Source organism: Thunnus maccoyii, chromosome 18 (assembly GCF_910596095.1).
Source record: "Thunnus maccoyii chromosome 18, fThuMac1.1, whole genome shotgun sequence".
NCBI lineage: Eukaryota > Metazoa > Chordata > Actinopteri > Scombriformes > Scombridae > Thunnus > Thunnus maccoyii.
Window position 1 is genome coordinate 11,828,891 of NC_056550.1, and position 24,651 is coordinate 11,853,541.

Sequence of the window (24,651 nt, forward strand, 5' to 3'; positions counted from 1 at the left end):
TGCACTATTATTAATGATTATAAATTAAACATGTTGTTTGATGTCTTAGTCCTCTGCATATTGTAGATTAATGTTCACCATTTTTAAAAATGGTTCATCAGATTTTAGATGTCCTTTCTCGTAGGCAGCCATTGGTTTTTGTTCATGTGTATGGAAATCATTTTAATTATCTGAGGTGAGATTCATCTCATGTTTTAGCAAAGTTAAGATTTTGTGTCATGATAATTCAGTTGCGAGTGTGTTAAAAATATGTATTTGTTGAGTGATACTCTGATATCCAACAACACGAGATGGTTGCAACTCAAACTTTGAACACAAAATTCAACTTTTAGTGACAATTCTGATTAAGTAGAAGTTTCAAATATAGATTGCCTAATTCAAAATTAATTTAGCTTGTGTTGAAATTATTACATTTTGTTTTGCACAACAAACAAGAGGTCCAATTCTATCCTCCATGTGAGGATGAGTCAATTCAAAACTTGGTTGACTTCCAACTTCACTGATCAAACTGCAAAGAAAATGACAAATTGTTTACTTTCCACTGCGACTTTTGTTTTACACAAAGTAAAAGAGTTTATATTTTTGATTGGATATTTTACTCTTATTGACTAAAGAAGATAGAGATAAATGATATCCATGTACTGAGGGGTTACATATTTTTGATGTATTTTCATCAGTTTTCGTCACTTTTATGCCTACTGAGGTTTTCTTTTGTCTGAAGTTCTGAATATGACTTATGAAAAGTTTGTGAGAAAAAAAGACATAAAAGAAATAAAACAAAGTATAACACTATGAAAAACGTTTTTTCAGGACTTACTTTTTTGTATTCAAACTTCATTATCATGTTGAAGCTTTTCAGTATTGCACATTTTAAAAAGTTCAATGCAGTTCTCTCTTTGCTGTGAGGAGGAGTCAATGCAAAACCTTGATGTCTTCCACCTCTACTTATCTGACTGCAGAGAGGATGACAGAGAACAGTGGACACACAGTTTAACATGATGGACTATAGGACAGGACTGCTGCTTTTAACTATCTGCTGGGCAGGTGAAGATCTTCACTGATCTTTATCTGACATATTTACATTTGTATTACCAACTTGATGCATGTTAGGCTCTTTTTTCTGTCTTGACAGGTGTTGATGGTCAGACTCTGACAGAATCTGAACCAGCGATTAAAAAGCCTGGAGAATCCCACCGATTGACCTGTACAACCTCTGGATTCACCTTCAGCAACCACTGGATGGGTTGGATTAGACAGGCTCCTGGAAAAGGACTGGAGTGGATTGCACTTATCAGCAATGGTGGTGGTAGTAGCAAATTCTACTCTCAGTCAGTTCAAGGCCGGTTCACCATCTCCAGAGACGACAGCAGAGAGCAGGTGTATCTGCAGATGAACAGTCTGAAGACTGAAGATTCTGCTGTTTATTATTGTGCTCGAGACTCACAGTGACTGGAGTTGGATCTCATACACATTTGTACACACACACTCACACACACATATGCACACACACACTCACACATACAATAAGTAAAACTCAACAAGTGAATTACAGTGACACTGTAACATCTTGATATGATTTTGTATGATTGCACACTTAAATGTCTTTAGAGAGAAAATTAATGAGCAAATATATCAAAACAATGAACACATCGTTTATATAAACACTATCCCTACATATTATTCATAATTACAGTTTTGTTACATTGTATTGAAATAGACAATATGTTGCAGGTCCACTTTAAATCATTAGAGGGCAGTTAAGGCCTTTACAGTATTACTTTCCTCTGTCTCATAGATCTATACATGTATTTACATGTGTCATTGTAGTCTTGTCATGAATAAATGAAATAGAAGATATTAAGACAAACGAATCTGATTACAAGAGCTGTGACATAAGTTTATAAACTGCCTGTCCAAGCCTTCACTATATATCTCTTCATATTCATTATTGAGAGCAAAATGGAAATCACAATGAGAAAGTGAAAAATGTTGCAGTTCTTCTTATAAAAACACAAAAGAGCAATCGATGTCAAGTTTGTCTTTCCTCTGTTTGGACTGAACTAAATACTCCTTCTTGTCTTGTATACTGGATATTGTGATTGTGATTATTCCATAACAAAAATCATTTGTGAGCTTGATTCAGCACATGTTGAATAGTAAAGTGTGACTAAGGTGTAGGGTAGGTGTTGATCATCAGCACTGAGTGTAGCTGCATAGGTACAGTAGATCAGTTAGATATCAAGATGAACAGCTGAGGGCCTGACAGGGCTGCTGCTTATTCTTGTGTTTGTGAGAGTGTAATTAAAGTCACATGAACAACTAATACTGCAGTAACAAACACTTCCTGGGATTTTTGATCTAAAACAATGTCCTCCTTATCGTCCTCCTTTCTTATATGATTCTTCTCTCAGCAGTAATGTGTGATAGAGTTCAGTAGGTGAATGGATTAATATAATAAGGTTTCCTTACTCCTGTTTTTTCTACAAATGTGTCAGTACAGTGATCAATCTGATTCTCTCCTTCCTGTGAAGAGGAAATGCAAACATTTATACGTCTTCCACCTCTACTTATCTGTCTGACTTATCTCCACATTCACAGAATAAAACAGGCAATAAAGTTTTCTAAATCAGAATATGAGGAAAAGGAAGCTACATCCATCTACAGGCAGGATCAGATTCACATAAATTGTGTCTTTATTTATTTATCATTTGTTTTGTTTATTTTTTACAGTGTTTACCTTGTCAACCACCTGCTTTATAGTTGATTTAGTTTTTTATTCATAACACATCTGTAACCACCACAGATAAAGGCAAAATGTGATGATTATTGCTAAAGAAAGTATTTCATCAATGCATGAACTAAAATAGTTTTCTTCTAAGTTACAGGATTTAGTTTTTTGCATATTGTCACACAGGTTTCAGTTCCTGAGCAGCTGTTTATCTCGAGGCTCCATGTCTATGGCTTTAAACACCTGCAAACACTGAAACCATTAAATCTTTTATGCAAGATTAGGTTTTCACACTATTTACATGATCCTGACTGCTGTCACTGTATTTCTTTTTGCAGCAAATACAATACATACATACTTACAGTGAGTAAATTAAAATATTTGTACATATATTTTCTGTTATTGAAGAGTGTCTTTGACCCCCAATGTATTTATTATAATGTGAATACTACAGTATAACTGAAGTTGTTCAATTTTAGAAACACTAATCCTCACTTTAAAACATATCTAATAATAATACTTTAACTTCTCAAAATTTACTCAGCTTGTCTTTCTAGTCATGTAGATGGAGATGTCTTATTGCAGGCTCAGACTACAGGAGTTCTGGGCTGGTTTATCTCTGATTCACCCCTCCAGACAATCAGAGGAAAAATCTGGTCTGGGACCTCGATCAGTACTCATGTTCTGCCCAGATTATCTGCTAATGTGAGGAGTTTACAGATCCAATCTTAAACCTCCAGAACTGCTTGCAGACTCATCAGGGCCGCCCCGATAATTTCAAACATGTTTGATATTTAGGAGTTAAAATCTGGATGATTACGTCACTACTTTTCAAGCAGGACCACAACAGCCAATGAGAGACACAAGTCCACAAGGAGACGGATGTGTTACAAGCTAACATTAGTGCAAGACTGCAGATAGAACTTTCTCATGCTGGAGGCAAAACATTTTTCCTCAGGATGGTGACGGAATAACTCACCCTACTCTGCCTCTGATTGGCTAGGACTTGTTTCATTTGTTGGTTAGGTTGCTTAGGTTTAGGCATGAGGCAACCCAGTCTCACATCAAAATGTATAATAGGTACATTGGTCCACAGTGCAAATCGTTGGGTATCATCACTGTGTCTGCTGCAGGACTCAAGTAACAACATTAAACAGACACAAACCCAGTTAGCAGCATGCAGGTAGCGTTAGCATCAACAGCTACTGTAGCAGCCTGAACGTATCTCATATTTTTACATATTAACATGTTGGCTTTCATTGCTGTCATTTTTTAAGTAGTTATAGCAACTTAAGCCACTAATAATAACATGATAATAAAGTAATTAAACTTAGAAAGCTTGCTGACTAGCATGGTAGATGAAGGTAAAAATCTGCCTCATACTGAGTTCAAACAAGATAAAAAACTGACTTTCAACTCAGTTGGTGTTTGTATCAGTGTCATACATAATTATTCTGATAAAAGAATCAGTTTGGAGGTCTCAAAACTTAAGATGTAGCAACAATTCATAATATTTTCAGCTCCTTTAACCACAGTCACAGAGCAGTGAGGTCACATGGTAAAGAGGCAGAACCTGATTGGTCCTCCTGTCTACATGGTAAACGGTAAATGGCTGCTTATATAACGCTTTTAACCAAAGCTCTATATATTCTGCTGCTCACTCACCCTTTCGCACACACACTCACACACTGATGGTGACAAGCTACCAGGCAGGATGCTGGTGCAACCATCGGCAGCAATTTGGGGTTCAGTATCTTGCACAAGGACACTTCGAAATGCAGACAAGAGTCGAGCAACCACCGACCTTCTGATTGATGGATGACATGCTCATCCTCCTGAGCCACAGCCACCCCATTCCCATATATTCTCATACATTCCCATACGTTTCCATATATTCCCATACATTACAAGCGCTGATTGGTGCTTTTGTAGATCAAACCTCTTAGCACCAAGTTTAAGATTGATTTCTGATTGATAGAACCTCCACTTCTCTCAAATTTTAGGGTCAATAATGTAAGAGTAATTTCATGTGTATAATTCAGTTTTGCCAAAAATGTCAAGTAGAACCTTGTAATTCTAAGGTTACGCAAATTCATGTCTTCTTACACGCTGAGACATGTCTCTGTTTCTTTTTTTTGCACAAACATACTGCATAAAATCCAGATAATGAAAGTTAAGAGATGTTTCATGAGAGGTCAAGAAGCCACAAGCTTATACAACTGACCTCCCCTCAACTTAAGGAGAAAAACAAACAATAAAAAAAGAGGGAAAAAAAACGAGCAAAAATAATTTAGGAACATACAACAAAAAATAAATGACAACAAAATGAGCAGAATAATTAACTAATAAAAAAAGAAGATTTTTGATAACACACATGTAGAAAATTAGGTGTCACAGGTCACATTGACTTCTTTCAAACCTCTAGAGGGCGGTCTAGAACTGACTGGGTTTGATCCTCATACTGATCATGATAATCATGTGCACTAGAAGTAACGTCAAGAAAGACCACAAGTGATTGGATTGGTTTTATCTGACATCAGACTATTTTCACATTGATTCATGTAAAAATTGATCTGCATATATTACATGTTCCTCTATACTCATTCACATTTTCTTCACTATGGTGTTTTTGTTACCTGATGTGGTACCTTAGAGGCACTGAAAACTTTGAATCATTTTTCTTTTTTTTTTAAAGAAAATTGAATCACAATCCTTATGAGTCAGTTGACAAGCATTTACAGTACTGCAGTGTTCAAAATTAACTGAGGGGATTAGAGGTATAAGAGTTTGGAGGATTCATTTCTGCACAGTGAACATACATTCTCCACCAAACATGAACTGAGATCCGAGTCCAATCCAGTTCCTCCATTTGAGGAGGAGTCAATGCAAAATATCTTCCTCTATTTATGTGACTGCAGATGGATGGTAGGATGACAGAGAACAGTGGACACACAGTTTAACATGATGGACTTTAGGACAGGACTGCTGCTTTTAACTATCTGCTGGGCAGGTGAAGATTTCACTGATCTTGAGTTGAAGTTGTTGTTAAAAAGTTACCAGCTTAAAGAAACTGATTATTTTCCTTTTTCTGTCTTGACAGGTGTTGATTCAGAATCTGAACCAGCGGCTAAAAAGCCTGGAGAATCCCACAAACTGACCTGTACAACATCTGGATTCACATTCAGCAACTACTGGATGTACTGGATCAGACAGGCTCCTGGAAAAGGATTGGAGTGGATTGCAGCTATCAGTAGAGATGGTGGTAGTAGCAAATACTACTCTCAGTCAGTTCAAGGCCGGTTCACCATCTCCAGAGACAACAGCAGAGAGCAGCTGTATCTGCAGATGAACAGTCTGAAGACTGAAGATTCTGCTGTTTATTATTGTGCTCGAGACTCACAGTGACTGAGTTGGTTGAGCAGCTGTACAAAATCCTACAATACTCATCAACATTGGGCTTAAAAACTCCAACTATCTCATATGGTTAATCACTCATTACCTATTGGGTTTTTAAAGAAAGAATCCTAACGACAGTTCTTCAGAAAGATTTTAATTCTCTTCTTACCTAAAGCAACATTTTTTTTACATGAATTTCAGTGTCTGAGCAGCTCTCTAGAGAGTCTGATTGTCTGTGGCTTCAAACATCTGCAACACTGATACAACAAAAAAGTATTTTATGTAAAACTCCAAACCTCCACACAGCTGCAGAATACTTGGCAAATGATGAATTTACATATACAGTAATAAATGTTTAATTAAAATTACAGATACATATCCTTTTCCATGTGAGACTATTTATAACTTTCAATTCATTCACAGTAGACTCACCAAAGGCAGATTTTGATAACTATTTATTAATGATTTTTGTGGATGATAATGTGTTTTTATCCATTATTACACAAAATCTTATCCATGCAACACTCAGTATTAGACTAAAATCAGTTTATCTACAATAATACATGAATAAATGGTAATTCATTTTAAACAAAATCTTAGCACCATTTTAAGTTCACTAAATTAACAATATATCATAGTACACACTATATATTCAGTCTGGAAACTTGACAAGAAAGACTGAACTCTTCACCTCAAAGTGAAAAATAGAAGTACTAAGAAATAGATAATTATTTATTCAATGATATGCAAATAAATGTGACTCATAAGGAAGTGAAGTGTGTGTGTGTGTCAGCGAGAGGACAGAAGAGCTCACATCAGTTCAGCTTCAACATCAACCATGTTCTCTGCAGCTCTGATGCTGCTGCTGGCAGCTGGATCCTGTGAGGAGCTTTCAGTGGATTCACACTAATAAACACATTAGAAACACTGAATAGTCAGATGAATGATGGTGATAATGTTGATTTCTCTTTCCAAAGGTGTGTACAGTATTGATCTCATCCAGCCAGAGTAAATGGTTGTGCAGTCTGGATAACCGTTGTTTTTCTGACAAACCTGGTATAAAGAAATTATGGCTGCATGACAGTAGCTAATGAGCAGTTTAACTTTCTGTAGGTGCTGAGGGTCAAACACTGACTGAGTCTGAATCAGTGGTTAAAAGGTCTGGAGAATCTCATAGACTGAGTGAATGTGGAAAAAAAGAGTAATAAAAAACACTGATCGCATGATGCAATAATATAGATATTAGAACATTATAATCACTGATATATGACATTATGGAACAAATGGATTACACTACTAGACATTATTAAACCTTAAACCATTATGTATTAAAAGAGATTGGTGTCAGCTAAAAATGCACAAGTCAATGCTTTTGCTAAATAGTCTTTCTCTGACTCATAATGTCAATATGTAGAATATTGAGGAATGAATAACAGCAACATTTCAACATGCACCTTGCTTTTAAAAGGAAGCAGTGAAACCCCCAAAAGTCATGTCTTTTCCATAACTTCATCATTTAAAAAGATTAACAATATATTATAATCCGAATAACTACAGTGTTAGTAAGTTCACTGAATCACTTCTCTTCAGCCTTCATGGTGTCATGTATTGTGAGGGTTGGCCGAGCAGCCAGGCACAAAAAATGAGGAGGTACAGGCAGAGTTCAGCAGTCCAAGTGAATTTTATTTGCCATCAGTGGAGTGTGCAGATATTTACAGTGGACATGAATATCTGGCCAAAATGGAAAAAAAAACAAAAACTAATTAACCAAAAGTAAAAAAAATAACCCATTTCTCAAAAATAGGAGAATACACACACACAAATAAAGAAATCAACTCTAAACTGCACTTTGATTATACCCCCTGAGATTACGCCCAAGGCAGGAGCTGCAGACTGAAGCTGTGTCTGTCTCTGTATGACCAGAAAAGCCTCGAGTCACCCCAGACTTCTCCCTCTTATACAGGTGGACTCCACCTACTCAAGAGAACAATATCAATTATCTCTTACAAAACACTAACGAGGACAGCAGTGTTAAATAACAATATACTGTCAAATAGAAATTCATTGAAGTTTAGTCTAAAATGTGTTTTTCCTTAAAAAGAATACTTTAACAGTCAAATACCCCAAAAGAGGCAAAACACCCCTCCCACTCTACCACACTTAGTCTCTTCCCCTGAGAATCCCTCTACTTAACCAGATGAACTGCACTGGCTCCAGTTTGCCAGTTCCTGGTCTGACAGAGGAAGAGAAAGCACAACAGAGAAAACAGGTGAAGCACAATTAAAACTCAATAAACTGAGTACTTATAACACAACTACAATGTGTCTTCTTTTTTACCACAACATTTTAAATGTGTGCATTGTCAATGCAAGTCAATGTTAACAAACACCTACACACTAAGTAAACAAACTTTGGGATAAAAATCTCTGACCAACAATAAGATTGAGAGGAGAGGGCTGCTGATGGATGTGTGTGTGTGGCTTCCCCGTGACATGTATCATGTATCACGTCTATGTAAAACTATAGAAAATGAAGTTTTTTTAATGATCAACCAACTTCCACTTTCTGTTTTTGTGAGCTGGAGAAAAAAACACACTAGAACCCGTCATCTTCATTCTTCATCTTCAATACATTTATCAATGTTTAGATGTTCAATCAACCATTGGTTTCAGTTCATGTACAGTATGAAAATCACCTTGTAGACCTTGTTTAAGATAGGAAAGCAGCATATCATATATCCTATTAAGTATTTATTTTTGTCAAAACTAAGATTTTGTGTCATGATAAGAACAGAAATTATTTTGCTCATTTGCTCTGGGGAGACTCTGGCATCCAGCAATTCAGAGTTGGCTGAAAACTTTTTTTTTGTATATGATTAACTTTCCAGTAGTTGTTTCCAGTACAGTTTTTGCTTGTAGTGTGCGCGGTTTTGTGATTTTTCTTTTGAAATATTATTACTTTAAAAAAAAAACCCAAAAACTTACAATAAAAATCTATTTCCTGACAACAAATCAAAAACTAGACCAAAAAATGTAACTTCTGAATCAAATTCAGGGCAAATTTTAAATTCACATTGCATAAAAGTATTAATTAATTTGGCAAGAAACACGACTCTGACTATACATTGTAATAGTCTGAGTTCAACAAACAACAGGTCTAAATGATGGACAAATCCAATCCAGTTGTTTCCTCCCTGCAAGGAGGAATCAATTCAAAACCTTGATGTCTTCCACCTCTACTTATCTGACTGTTTATTCTTGTGTTTGTGAGAGTGTAATTAAAGTCACATAAACAACAAATCCTGCAGTAAGAAACACTTCTTGGGATTTTTGATCTAAAACAATGTCCTCCTTATCGTCCTCCTTTCTTATATGATTCTCCTCTCAGCAATAATGTGTGATAGAGTTCAGTAGGTGAATGGATTAATATAATAAGGTTTTCTTACTCCTGTTTGTTCTACAAATGTGTCAGTACAGTGATCAATCTGATTCTCTCCTTCCTGTGAAGAGGAGTTAATGCAAACATTTATACATCTTCCACCTCTACTAATCTGTCTGACTTATCTCCACATTCACAGAATAAAACAGGCAATAAAGTTTTCTAAATCAGAATATGAAGAAAAGGAAGCTACATCCATCTACAGGCAGGATCAGATTCACATAAATTGTGTCATTATTTATTTATTTATTTGTTTTGTTTATTTTTTTTTTTACAGTGTTTACCTTGTCAACCACCTGCTTTATAGTTGATTTAGTTTTTTATTCATAACACATCTGTAACCACCACAGATAAAGGCAAAATGTGATGATTATTGCTAAAGAAAGTATTTCATCAATGCATGAACTAAAATAGTTTTCTTCTAAGTTACAGGATTTAGTTTTTTGCATATTGTCACACAGGTTTCAGTTCCTGAGCAGCTGTTTATCTCAAGGCTCCATGTCTGTGGCTTCAAACACCTGCAAACACTGAAACCGTTAAATCTTTTATGCAAGATTAGGTTTTCACACTATTTACATGATCCTGACTGCTGTCACTGTATTTCTTTTTGCAGCAAATACAATACATACATACTTACAGTGAGTAAACAAAAATATTTGTACATATATTTTCTGTTATTGAAGTGATCTTTAACCCCCAATGTATTTATTATAATGTGAATACTACAGTATAACTGAAGCTGTTCAATTTTAGAAACACCAGTCCTCACTTTAAAACATATCTAATAATAATACTTGAACTTCTCAAAATTTACTCAGCTTGTCTTTCTAGTCATGTAGATGGAGATGTCTTATTGCAGGCTCAGACTACAGGAGTTCTGGGCTGGTTTATCTCCGATTCACCCCTCCAGACAATCAGAGGAAAAATCTGGTCTGGGACCTCGGTCAGTACTCATGTTCTGCCCAGAGTTTACAGATCCAATCTTAAACCTCCAGAACTGCTTGCAGACTCATCAGGGCCGCCCCGATGATTTCAAACATGTTTGATATTTAGGAGTTAAAATCTGAATGATTACGTCACTACTTTTCAAGCCGGACCACAATAGCCAATGAGAGACACAAGTCCACAAGGAGACGGAAGTGTTACAAGCTAACGTTAGTGCAAGACTGCAGATAGAACTTTCTCATGCTGGAGGCAATTTTTTTCCTCTGGATGGCGACAGAATAACTCGCCCTACTCTGCCTCTGATTGGCTAGGACTTGTTTCATTTGTTGGTTAGGTTGCTTAGGTTTAGGCATGAGGCAACCCAGTCTCACATCAAAATGTATAATAGGTACATTGGTCCACAGTGCAAATCGTTGGGTATCATCACTGTGTCTGCTGCAGGACTCAAGTAATAACAATAAACAGACACAAATCCAGTTAGCAGCATGCAGATAGCGTTAGCATCAGCAGCTACTGTAGCAGCCTGAACGTATGTCATATTTTTACATATTAACATTTTGGTTTTCATTGCTGTCATTTTTTAAGTAGTCATAGCAACTTAAGTCACTAATAATAACATGATAATAAAGTAATTAAACTTAAAAAGTTTGCTGACTAGCATGGTAGATGAAGGTAAAAATCTGCCTCATACTGAGTTCAAACAAGATAAAAAACTGACTTTCAACTCAGTTGCGGTTTGTATCAGTGTCATACATAATTATTCTGATAAAAGAATCAGTTTGGAGGTCTCAAAACTTAAGATGTAGCAACAATTCATAATATTTTCAGCTCCTTTAACCACAGTCACAGAGCAGTGAGGTCACATGGTAAAGAGGCAGAACCTGATTGGTCCTCCTGTCTACATGGTAAACGGTAAATGGCTGCTTATATAACGCTTTTAACCAAAGCTCTATATATTCTGCTGCTCACTCACCCTTTCACACGCACACTCACACTGATGGTGACAAGCTACCAGGCAGAGTGCTGATGCAACCATCAGGAGCAATTTGGGGTTCAGTATCTTGCACAAGGACACTTCGAAATGCAGACAAGAGTCGAGGAACCACCGACCTTCTGATTGATGGATGACACACTCATCCTCCTGAGCCACAGCCACCCCATTCCCATATATTCCCATACGTTACAAGCGCTGATTGGCGCTTTTACAGATCAAACCACTTGGCACCAAGTTTAAGATTGATTTCTGATTGATAGAACCTCTACTTTTCTCAAATTTTAGGGTCAATAATGTAAGAGTAGTTTCATGTGTATAATTCAGTTTTGCCAAAAATGTCAAGTGGAACCTTATAATTCTAAGGTCACGCAAATTCATGTCTTCTTACACGCTGAGACACTGGTGGTTTTCTTTTTTTTTTTTTGCACAAACATACTGCATAAAATCCAGATAATGAAAGTTAAGAGATGTGTCATGAGAGGTCAGGAAGCCACAAGCTTATACAACTGACCTCCCCTCAACTTAAGGAGAAAAACAAACAATAAAAAAAAGGGGGAAAAAAAACCAAGCAAACATAATTTAGGAACATACAACAAAAACAAATGACAACAAGAAGCACACAAAATGAGCAGAATAATTAACCAATAAAAAAAGAAGATTTTTGATAACACGCATGTAGAAAATGAGGTGTCACAGGTCACATTGACTTCTTTCAAACCTCTAGAGGGCGGTCTAGAACTGACTGGGTTTGATCCTCATACTGATCATGATAAATCATGTGCACTAGAAGTAACGTCAAGAAAGACCACAAGTGATTGGATTGGTTTTTATCTGACATCAGACTATTTTCACATTGATTCATGTAAAAATTGATCTGCATATATTACATGTTCCTCTATACTCATTCACATTTTTTTCACTATGGTGTTTTTGTTACCTGATGTGGTGTCTTTTACAAAGATGACACTTGCAGAGAAATATGTTTATTAAAGTATAAAGTGTTTATTTTTTAACTTTTATTCTGTTCCAGTATAATTAAACAATCACATACCTTAGAGGCACTGAAAACTTTGAATCTTTTCTTTCTTTTAACAAAATTGAATCACAATCCTTATGAGTGAGTTGACAAGCATTTACAGTACTGCAGTGTTCAAAATTAACTAAGGGGATTAGAGGTATAAGAGTTTGGAGGATTCAATCCTGCACAGTGAACATACATTCTCCACCAAACATGAACTGAGATCCAAGTCCAATTCAGTTCCTTCATCTGAGGAGGAGTCAATGCAAAATATCTTCCTCTATTTATGTGACTGCAGATGGATGGTAGGATGACAGAGAACAGTGGACACACACTTTAACATGATGGACTTTAGGACAGGACTGCTGCTTCTAACTGTCTTCTGGACAGGTGAAAATATTTACAGATCTTGGGTTGAATCTGTCTTCAAATTGTTGCCAACATATGTAGAAAGGGACTGTTTTCTTTTTTTGTCTTGACAGGAGTTGATGGTCAGACTCTGACAGAATCTGAACCAGTGGTTAAAAAACCTGGAGAATCCCACAGATTGACCTGTACAACATCTGGATTCACATTCAGCAGCCGCTACATGGCCTGGGTCAGACAGGCTCCTGGAAAAACACTGGAGTGGATTGCTTATATAGGCACAAGCAGTACTCCTATCTATTACTCCCAGTCAGTCCAGAGTAGATTCACCATCTCCAGAGATGACTCCAGCAGTAAGCTCTATCTACAGATGAACAGTCTGAAGACTGAGGACACAGCAGTGTATTATTGTGCCCGAAGACACACAGTGAGAGACAGTAATGAGAGAGTCATACAAAAACTACTTCCTCTATTTACCACCACTGATAATATTCATTCCTTCAGTATCATATTTCTTATAAAATTGACTGTGATGAACATTTGTTTTTATTGTCAGACACAGAAATTCTGTTGTTATTATCTGAATATTTAGGAGTTATATTGTCTAATTTGTGTTTTATTGAACTAATGAAATCATACATTAACATTTTACAGGATAATTTTCGTGATACATAAACTGTGAATCCAGTGATTCAACCTACAAGTTGCTCTTTAAATTCAGTAGAAACTTACATGAATATAGAAAATTAAAGTAGAGACATATTTCTTTCTTCATAGGAAAAAGATGTTTTATATTTTGTTTCTTGGAAGCAATGTTTAGAGGAGATGTAAAAAGACTGTTGATAGTTGACAATGATGATAGTTAAATGCTTTGTGTATAGTGAAACTGTAATTGTATGTTTTAATAAATACATGCATAAAGATCATGCATGTGATACAAAAATGTGTAATTAAGTCATTTGTACAATTTCACACAATTTTGAGATTGTAGAACAATGAGCTAACAAAAAGAATATTTGCTATACATAATTACATTTACAAACAATCCTAAAATTGGGACATTTTACAGTTAAAAAAATCTGTGTTGCGTTAAGATATTTGACAAATCAAAACCTTTTTGCCTTTTTTATAATTGAAGTATCTACTTATCTAACCTGTGATTAACAGTCAACATGATCACAAATATTGTGACAGATCAATAGAATACATTATGTATATATATATATATATATCTGTTCATAATCTTTTGCTGCTTTATTATTTTCAGTACAGTGAGTTTGTTAGTTGTCCAGCTGAAAAAAGAAGAACGTTTCCAGCATTCTTATTACAAATAGGGTTAATTAGTTTATTAGAATTAGAATTATTGTCACTTTGGAAAATCATTGTGTTCCTGTAGCAATCTTTTTACAAATACAACAACACAGAGAGTCAAAAACAAATAGCAAAGAGCTCTGTAGAGGAGTGACTCCTCTTCAGTGAGCATCCATTCTCTAATTTCACCAAAAAGTAACTGAGAGACAAATCCACTGCAGTTTACTTCTCCCTGTGACTAGGAGTTAATGCAAAACCTTGATTTCTTCCACCTCTACTTATCTGACTGCAGAGAGGATGACAGAGAACAGTGGACACACAGTTTAACATGATGGACTATAGGACAGAACTGCTGCTTTTAACTATCTGCTGGGCAGGTGAAGATTTTTATAGATCTTAATCTAACAGAGCTTTTATGTGTGTCAGCAGTTTATTTCAATTTAATTTCCTTTTTCTTTGGACAGGTGTTGATGGTCAGATTTTGACAGAATCTGAACCAGCAGTTAAAAAGCCTGGAGAAACCCACAAACTGACCTGTACAGCTTCTGGGTTCACACTCAGCAGCTACTGGATGAACTGGATCAGACAGGCTACTGGAAAAGGACTGGAGTGGATTTCCACTGTCAGAAATGACGGTGGCAGCAGTTACTACTCTCAGTCAGTTCAAGGCCGATTCAACATCTCCAGAGACAACAGCAGAGAGCAGCTGTATCTGCAGATGAACAGTCTGAAGACTGAAGATTCTGCTGTTTAATATTGTGCTCGAGAGCCACAGTGACACAAGAGGAAGCAACGCTGTATAAAAACTCACCAAATTCACATAATAAACTTCAATACAACAAATATTGACTGATTGATGCAATAAAACAGGCAGTAAAGTTTTCTAAATCAGAATATGAAGAAAATGTAGCTACATCCCTCTACAAACAGGATCAGATCCACATAAACTTTCTTTCGTTATTTATTTTATTGTTTTTATTTTTTTAGTTAATATTAATTTAGTATCAACAATCCTAATCCACCACCACCATGTTATTTTGCAGAGTTTGCGCAATTTGGTGTCATAACAATGTATTTGGGTATAAATAGTTTACAATAAAAGCAGAAAAAATATTATTTGATAAAGTGAACAGTTGTTTCATTAAATGCAGAGATATTGTGTGAAGAATGTGTATGTCATTAAATAACCATTAATAATGAACTATTGAACAATAAATGTCAAGTATGTTGTTGTGTTTGAAATGAATATTTGTCAGGAACCACAGTGTTAACAAGCACATGTGTAACATCAAATAACACTGAAAAGGACTCATTATAGATTACAGTGAAAAAAACTTGCAGTTTAAAATGTTTCATCAAGGCTCATTAGACTCTTCTATCAGGCTCCAATGAGACCAACATTAATGCTTCATGTGTTTGATTCTATGCAAACTCAGTGATCCTCCTTGTTTCTCAGCTATAAAAACTTCACATCAGACTGTCAGTGGAGATCACAGCACATCAGTTTCACCATAAACCATGTTCTCTGTAGCTCTGCTGCTGCTGTTGGCAGCTGGATCCTGTGAGTCTCACTGGATTTGTAATAGTCAGCAGTTCTTCTTTTGTTTTGATAATTTGTCACAAAACATTTTCTTCTTTTAACAGGTGTGAATTGTGAACAGTTGACACAGCCAGCCTCAGTGACTGTGCAGCCAGGTCAACGTCTGACCATCACCTGTCAGGTCTCTTATTCTGTTGGCAGCTATTACACAGCTTGGATCAGACAGCCTGCAGGGAAAGAACTGGAGTGGATTGGAAGTAGATATACTGGATACACATTCTACAAAGATTCACTAAAGAACAAGTTCAGTATCGACTTAGACTCTTCCAGCAACACAGTGACTCTAAACAGACAGAATGTGCAGCCTGAAGACACTGCTGTGTATTACTGTGCCAGACACCCACAATAACACAAACCATCAGCAGACCTGAACAAAAACCCCTCAGTGCCTGAACACTTGTAACATGAAGCCACCAGAGGAGGAGCCCTTAGACCACTAATGATTTCAACACTAGTTCACTGTTACAATAGCAGGAAACAGAATTTGATCATATTTAACAATAAAAAGTAAAATAAATATGACATGAATTATTATGATATATAATTATAATAATATTAAATAATACAGTGGAGGCATTTACCAAAAAGTGCTCTCTCTTCCTGACTCACAATATTTATATTTCACGTGGTGAATTTGTTGCAGCATTATTTCAACTGACAACTACACTTTGAAAGCTCTTCATGTAACATGAAATGAAACATAAATAATCTTTCTTTATGTGACTTTTAGTTTTAGTTTGTGGCTCCACAGAAATTACTTTTCAGTCTGGACTAACAATGAGAGGAAGGATTGAACAGGACAAGAAATGTAACATTTTCTCCTTTTACTCTGAGAATACAAGAGCTTTACAAAACACTTTCACAGTCTTTGGTACGATCTGTCTCCAGTATAGATGCAAACATTACAGGTGACCTCAGTAGATCAAGATATTAGCAAACTGTAAGTAAGTGAAATATGCTGTGGTATTAAAATAAAATAATGTTATTAATAATTGACAATAACATTATTATTTGCTTGGTCTAAATGATTGATAAATTAAAACAGGTTTTATGTCTTAGTCCTCTCTGTATTGTAGATTAATGTTGACCTTTTTCACATATTTACCTGTTTCTTTTTACATATTTTTCACATATTCTCATCAGTTTTCTTCACTTATATTCCTACTGGGGTTTTCGTTCACCCTGACATCCTGAATGTTATGAGCACTTTGTGAGAAAAACAAAAATAGCAACATTTGTTCAGAAGGTACTTTTTCTATTAAAACTTAATGATAATAAGTATGAACTTAATATCAAAATTAGTATAGCAATTTCAAAAATTCAACCCAAATCTGTCCTCCCTGTGAGGAGGAGTCAATGCAAAACCTTGATGTCTTCCACCTCTACTTATCAGACTGCAGAGAGGATGACAGAGAACAGTGAACACACAGTTTAACATGATGGACTATAGGACAGGACTGCTGCTTTTAACTATCTGCTGGGCAGGTGAAAATATTTACAGATCTTAAATTGAAGTTGTTAAAAAATTAAAAACTTAAGTAACAATTTTCTTTTTGTCTTAACAGGTGTTGATGGTCAGACTCTGACAGAATCTGAACCAGCAGTTAAAAAGCCTGGAGAATCCCACAAACTGACCTGTACAACATCTGGATTGTCATTCAGTAGCTACCGGATGGCCTGGATCAGACAGGCTCCTGGAAAAGGACTGGAGTGGATTGCTTATATCAGATATGACAGTGCTTACATCTACTACTCTCAGTCAGTTCAAGGCCGATTCACCATCTCCAGAGACAACAGCAGAGAGCAGCTGTATCTGCAGATGAACAGTCTGAAGACTGAAGATTCTGCTGTTTATTATTGTGCTCGAGACTCACAGTAACTGAATTGGTTGAGCAGCTGTACAAAATCCTACAATACTCATCTTCTGGGCTAGTAGCATTTAGTAATCGAGTATGTTTAGTAATAAATTACAGCAACATTTGTCTCTGCATTATGTAAAGTTGTTTTTTCCTCAAAAATATTCTTTACTAAACATGAGAAACATCAACTTTCATGATACATTTGTCTGGGTGTGAAATAAAGAAAATACAAACTACTACAAATAATAATAGAGAAGAAGTTTAAGAATGATTAGCATTTCTGTAAATTAAGACAACATAATGTCGACAAATTATGTGGAATCGTAAAATCAAGGAGTGAAAAAAAGTTGCAGTTTCCTTTATAAAATCACTAGAGGTCAGTGTCAAGTTTCTCTCTCCTCTTTTACAATAAGGAAACACTCAGATCTGCTTTTCTCATTGATATTAACAGACTGACCCTTGAACCAAATCCTTATCTCGCCTAGGGCACCAAAATGGCTAGAGCCGGCCCTGAGTTCATTGTTACAATAACAGGAAACAGTCTTTGAACACATTTAACCGTGAAAAAAGTAAAACGAAATAACATGACTTATTATGATATATAATTACAATAATATTAAATAATACAGTAGAGGCATTTAACAAACAGTGTTCTCTCTTCCTGACTTGCAGTTTTTATATTTTAACAACATTTTCTCCTTTTACTCGTGAGAATACAAGAGCTTTACAGAACACTTTCACAGTCTTTAGTACGATCTGTCTCCAGTATAGATGCAAACATTACAGGTGACCTCAGTAGATCAAAATATTAGCAAACTGTAAATACGTTAAATAGGCTGTGGTATTAAAATAAAATAAAGTTATAAACAACTAACAACAGTGTTACTTCTTTCTTGCTCCTCTGCATTATTATTAATGATTATAAATTAAAACAGGTTGTTTGATGTCTTAGTCCTCTGCATATTGTAGATTAATGTTCACCATTTTTAAAAATGGTTCATCAGATTTTAGATGTCCTTTCTCGTAGGCAGCCATTGGTTTTTGTTCATGAAAATCATTTTAATTATCTGAGGTGAGATTCATCTCATGTTTTAGCAAAGGTAAGATTTTGTGTCATGATAGTTCAGTTGCGAGTGTGTTTAAAATATGTATTTGTTGAGTGATACTCTGATATCCAACAACACAAGATGGTTGCAACTCAAACTTTGAACACAAAATTCAACTTTTGAAGACAATTCTGATTAAATAGAAGTTTCAAATATAGATTGCCTAATTCAAAATTAATTTAGCTTGTGTTGAAATTATTACATTATTGTTTTGCACAACAAACAAAAGGCCAAATTCTATCCTCCCTGTGAGGACGAGTCAATTCAAAACTTGGTTGACTTCCAACTTCACTGATCCAACTGCAAAGAAAATGACAAATTATTTAGTTTCCACTGCGACTTTTGTTTGCAAGGTAAAAGAGTATTGCATATTTTAAAAACCTCAATGCAGTTCTCTCCTCTCTGTGAGGAGGAGTTAATGCAAAACCTTGATGTCTTCCACCTCTACTTATCTGACTGCAGAGAGGATGACAGAGAACAGTGGACACACGGTTTAACATGATGGACTATAGGACAGGACTGCTGCTTTTAACTATCTGCTGGGCAGGTGAAGATCTTCACTGATCTTGAGTTGAAGTTGTTGTTAAAAAGTTACCAGCTTAAAGAAACTGATTATTTTCCTTTTTCTGTCTTGGCAGGTGTTGATGGTCAGACTCTGACAGAATCTGAACCAGCAGTTAAAAAGCCTGGAGAATCCCACAAACTGACCTGTACAACATCTGGATTGTCATTCAGCAGCGTCCACATGGCCTGGATTAGACAGGCTCCTGGAAAAGGACTGGAATGGATTGCATTTATCAGCAATGGTGGTGGTAGTAGCACAGACTACTCTCAGTCAGTTCAAGGCCGGTTCACCATCTCCAGAGACAACAGCAGAGAGCAGCTGTATCTGCAGATGAACAGTCTGAAGACTGAAGATTCTGCTGTTTATTATTGTGCTCGAGACTCACAGTGACTGAGTTGGTTGAGCAGCTGTACAAAATCCTACAATACTCATCAGACCCCCTTTAACTCACATGAATAATGTTGTCAGTTCAGTTAGTTCAGGAAAATGATGTAATTCCTTCACACCCAAACACCTTCTTGGAACCAATAATATGCTAATTGGGTTTTTAAACAAAGAATCCTAACAACAGTTCTTCAGAAAGATTTTAATTGTCTTCTTACATAAAGCAACATTTTTATTTATTTATTTTTTTTAACTTGAATTTCAGTATCTGAGCAGCTCTCTAGAGGCTCTGAATGTCTGTGGCTTCAAACATTTGCAACACTGATACAACAAAAAAGTATTTTATGTAAAACTCCAAACCTCCACACAGCTCCTGAATGCTTGGCAAATGATGAATTTACATATACAGTAATAAATGTTTAATTAAAATTACAGATACATATCCTTTTCCATGTGAGACTATTTATAACTTTCAATTCATTCACAGTAGACTCACCAAAGACAGATTTTGATAACTATTTATTAATGATTTTTGTGGATGATAATGTGTTTTTATCAATTATTACACAAAATCTTATCCATGCAACACTCAGTATTAGACTAAAATCAGTTTATCTACAATAATACATGAATAAATGGTAATTCATTTTAAATAAAATCATAGAACCATTTTAAGTTCAGTAAATTAACAATATATCATAGTACACACTATATATTCAGTCTGGACACTTGATAAGAAAGACTGAACTCTTCACCTCAAAGTGAAAAATAGAAGTAACAAGAAATAGATAATTATTAATTCAACGATATGCAAATAAATATGACTCATAAGGAAGTGAAGTGTGTGTGTGTGTCAGTGAGAGGACAGAAGAGCTCACATCAGTTCAGCTTCAACATCAACCATGTTCTCTGCAGCTCTGATGCTGCTGCTGGCAGCTGGATCCTGTGAGGAGCTTTCAGTGGATTCACACTAATAAACACATTAGAAACACTGAATAGTCAGATGAATGATGGAGATAATGTTGATTTCTCTTTCCACAGGTGTGTACAGTATTGATCTCATCCAGCCAGAGTCAATGGTTGTGCAGTCTGGATAACTGTTGTTTTTCTGACAAACCTGGTATAAAGAAATTATGGCTGCATGACAGTAGCTAATGAGCAGTTTAACTTTCTGTATGTGCTGAGGGTCAAACACTGACTGAGTCTGAATCAGTGGTTAAAAGGTCTGGAGAATCTCATAGACTGAGTGAATGTGGAAAAAAAGAGTAATAAAAAACACTGATTGCATGATGCAATAATATAGATACTAGAACATTATAATCACTAATATATGACATTATGGAACAAATGGATTACACTACTAGACATTATTAAACCTTAAACCATCATGTATTAAAAGAGATTGGTGTCAGCTAAAAATGCACAAGTCAATGCTTTTGCTAAATAGTCTTTCTCTGACTCATAATGTCTCTATGTAAAATATTGAGGAATGAATAACAGCAACATTTCAACATGCACCTTGCTTTTAACAGGAAGCAGTGAAACCCCCAAAAGTCATGTCTTTTCCATAACTTCATCATTTAAAAAGATTAACAATATATTATAATCTGAATAACTACAGTGTTAGTAAGTTCACTGAATCACTTCTCTTCAGCCTTCATGGTGTCATGTATTGTGAGGGTTGGCCGAGCAGCCAGGCACAAAAAATGAGGAGGTACAGGCAGAGTTCAGCAGTCCAAGTGAATTTTATTTGCCATCAGTGGAGTGTGCAGATATTTACAGTGGACATGAATATCTGGCCAAAATGGAAAAAAAGCAGTGTTAAATAACAATATACTGTCAAATAGAAATTCATTGAAGTTTAGTGTAAAATGTGTTTTTCCTTAAAAAGAGTACTTTAACAGTCAAATACCCCAAAAGAGGCAAAACACCCCTCCCACTCTACCACACTTAGTCTCTTCCCCTGAGAATCCCTCTACTTAACCAGATGAACTGCACTGGCTCCAGTTTGCCAGTTCCTGGTCTGACAGAGGAAGAGAAAGCACAACAGAGCAAACAGGTGAAGCACAATTTAAACTCAATAAACTGAGTACTTGTAACACAACTACAATGTGTCTTCTTTTTTACCACAACATTTTAAATGTGTGCATTGTCAATGCAAGTCAATGTTAGCAAACACCTACACGCTAAGTAAACAATCTGTTGGATAAAAATCTCTGACCAACAATAAGATTGAGAGGAGAGGGCTGATGATGCATGTGTGTGTGTGTGTGTGGCATATGTGCCTTTAGGGCATGGGGCTCCCCCGTGACATGTATCATGTATCATGTCTATGTAAAACTATAGAAAATTAAGTTTTTTTAATGATCAACCAACTTCCATTTTCTGTTTTTGTGAGCTGGAGAAAAAAACACACTAGAACCCGTTGTCTTCATTCTTCATCTTCAATACATTCATCAATGTTTAGATGTTCAATCAACCATTGGTTTCAGTTCATGTACAGTATGAAAATCACCTTGTAGACCTTGTTTAAGATAGGAAAGCAGCATATCATATATCCTATTAAGTATTTTTTTTGTCAAAGCTAAGATTTTTAATTTTTTTTTGACTTGAATTTCAGTATCTGAGCAGCTCTCTAGAGGCTCTGAATGTCTGTGGCTTCAAACATGTGCAACACTGATACAAGACAGTATTTTATCTAAAACTACAATCCTCCACACAGCTGCAGAAAACTCATGTTACATGACTTTGTTGTCACTTCACTTTCTGTTGGCAAATGATGAATTTACATATACAGTAATACATGTTTTATTAAAAGTACACATACATATTCTTTTTTATGATGTTAGACTCTTCATAACTTTCAATTAATTCTATTTATTCATGTTTTTGTGGATGATAATAAGTTTTAATCCATTATTAGACAAATTCAACTATTGCAAAATCTCATCCTTGAAAAATGCAATATTAGAATACAATCAGTTTATCTACAATAATACATGAATAAATGGTAGATTATTTAAAATGTCATTTTAAATAAAATCATAGCACCATTATAAGTTCACTGAATTAACCATATATCATGCTTAAGTACAAATTCAGTCTGGAAACTTCAGAGTGAGTAAAGTCAACAAATAATTAAATAAATGTGATGAAATTACAAAATCATATGTAAAGCAGAGGTGATTTCCTGAATAACAGTCATAAGACTTTTTTATTAATCTCCAGTTAGACCAACATTAATGCTTCATGTGTTTGATTCTATGCAAACTCAGTGATCCTCCTTGTTTCTCAGATATAAAAACTTCACATCAGACTGTCAGTGGAGATCACAGCACATCAGTTTAACCATAAACCATGTTCTCTGTAGCTCTGCTGCTGCTGTTGGCAGCTGGATCCTGTGAGTCTCTCTGTATTTGTCATAGTCAACAGTTCTTCTTTTGTTTTAATAATTTGTCACACAATATTTTCTTCTTTTAACAGGTGTGAAGTGTGAACAGTTGACACAGCCAGCCTCAGTGACTGTGCAGCCAGGTCAACGTCTGACCATCACCTGTCAGGTCTCTTATTCTGTTAGTGGCTATTACACAGCTTGGATCAGACAGCCTGCAGGGAAAGAACTGGAGTGGATTGGAAGTGCAGCAGCTGGATACACCACATACTACAAGGACTCACTAAAGAACAAGTTCAGTATCGACTTAGACTCTTCCAGCAAGAGAGTGACTCTAAACGGACAGAATGTGCAGCCTGAAGACACTGCTGTGTATTACTGTGCCAGAGACGCACAATAACACAAACCATCAGCAGACCTGAACAAAAACCTCTCAGTGCCTGAACACTTGTAACATGAAGCCACCAGAGGAGGAGCCCTCAGACCACTAATGATTTCAACACCAGTTCACTGTCATGAAAAGGAAAGAATAAACAGAAAGAAACCATAATGTATGTAATGTAAAAACCTATAGTATGAAAGTATAAAATATGTAGTTTATTTATTTTTAACAATAATTGATTTCATGGTGCTGTAGATACTTTAATGTTTTAATTAGTATTATACCACAGTGTGTATTCCTATCACAAAAAAAATCAATAATATGTTATTTTTGTCTAAACTTTTATTTTTATGAAAAAGACATACAAGAGGTAACATTACCACATGCATTTCCCCAAATTATCTCCCGATGGATGAGATTAAGATTAATAAATACAAAACATAATGTCATCTCATGTTTAAGTTATTTTATGTCATGATAATTCAGTTGTGAGTGTGTTAAAAATATGTGTTTGTTGGGGGAAACTCTGATATCCAACAAAACAAGTTGGTTGTAACTCAAACTTTAAACACAAAATTCAACTTTTGAAGAGAATTCTGATTAAGTACAATTTTCAAATTTAGATTAACTAAATCAAAATTAATTTAACTGGTGTTGCAATTCTTCCATCATTGTTTTGTCTGTGAGGACGAGTCAGTTCAAAACTTGGTTGTCTTCTGATATTTGTTTGACACAAGAAACAGAGTTTATGTTTCATGTTAGACATTTTATTTTTATTGACTAAAGAAGATGGGTATTAATAACATCCATGTACTGAGGAGTTGTTATTTTTCATGTATTCTTGTCAGTTTTCTTCACTTTTTGCTTATTGGGGTTTTATGTTCTCTGACATCCTGAATATATGACATTTTGAGAGAAAAAACAAAACAAAGAATAACATGAACATGTATTCAAGAGTTACTTTGATACTTTTGTTTCTGTTAAAATGTATTAATATATTAATTCAGTATTGCAAAATTTCAAAAGTTCAATCCAGTTCTCTGCTTTCTGTGAGGAGGAGTCAGTGAAAAACCTTGATGTCTTCCACCTCTACTTATCTGACTGCAGAGAGGATGACAGAGAACAGTGGACACTCAGTTTAACATGATGGACTATAGGACAGGACTGC

At 35.5% G+C, this 24,651-nt stretch overlaps 1 protein-coding gene and 3 gene segments (V, D, J or C); all 4 read left to right on the forward strand.

The window, feature by feature from the left end:
* Positions 1 to 89: 89 nt before the first annotated feature.
* On the forward strand, positions 90 to 6,121 carry LOC121883886 (the record flags this gene model as incomplete). The annotated part of the gene is made up of 5 exons (XM_042392349.1): positions 90 to 120; positions 1,136 to 1,445; positions 3,314 to 3,401; positions 5,690 to 5,738; positions 5,829 to 6,121. Coding segments are annotated over exons 1-5 (771 nt in total), but the record flags the coding sequence as incomplete, so codon positions are not given.
* Positions 6,122 to 14,524: 8,403 nt separating this feature from the next.
* LOC121883808 lies at positions 14,525 to 14,963 on the forward strand. The segment is given in 2 exon segments: positions 14,525 to 14,573; positions 14,661 to 14,963. Coding segments are annotated over 2 exon segments (339 nt in total).
* A 637-nt stretch (positions 14,964 to 15,600) lies between these two features.
* LOC121883887 lies at positions 15,601 to 17,675 on the forward strand. The segment is given in 4 exon segments: positions 15,601 to 15,757; positions 15,841 to 16,133; positions 17,233 to 17,281; positions 17,362 to 17,675. Coding segments are annotated over 4 exon segments (699 nt in total).
* A 1,584-nt stretch (positions 17,676 to 19,259) lies between these two features.
* Positions 19,260 to 19,701, forward strand: LOC121883805 (the record flags this gene model as incomplete). The annotated part of the segment is given in 2 exon segments: positions 19,260 to 19,308; positions 19,400 to 19,701. Coding segments are annotated over 2 exon segments (351 nt in total), but the record flags the coding sequence as incomplete, so codon positions are not given.
* Between the last annotated feature and the right edge of the window lie 4,950 nt (positions 19,702 to 24,651).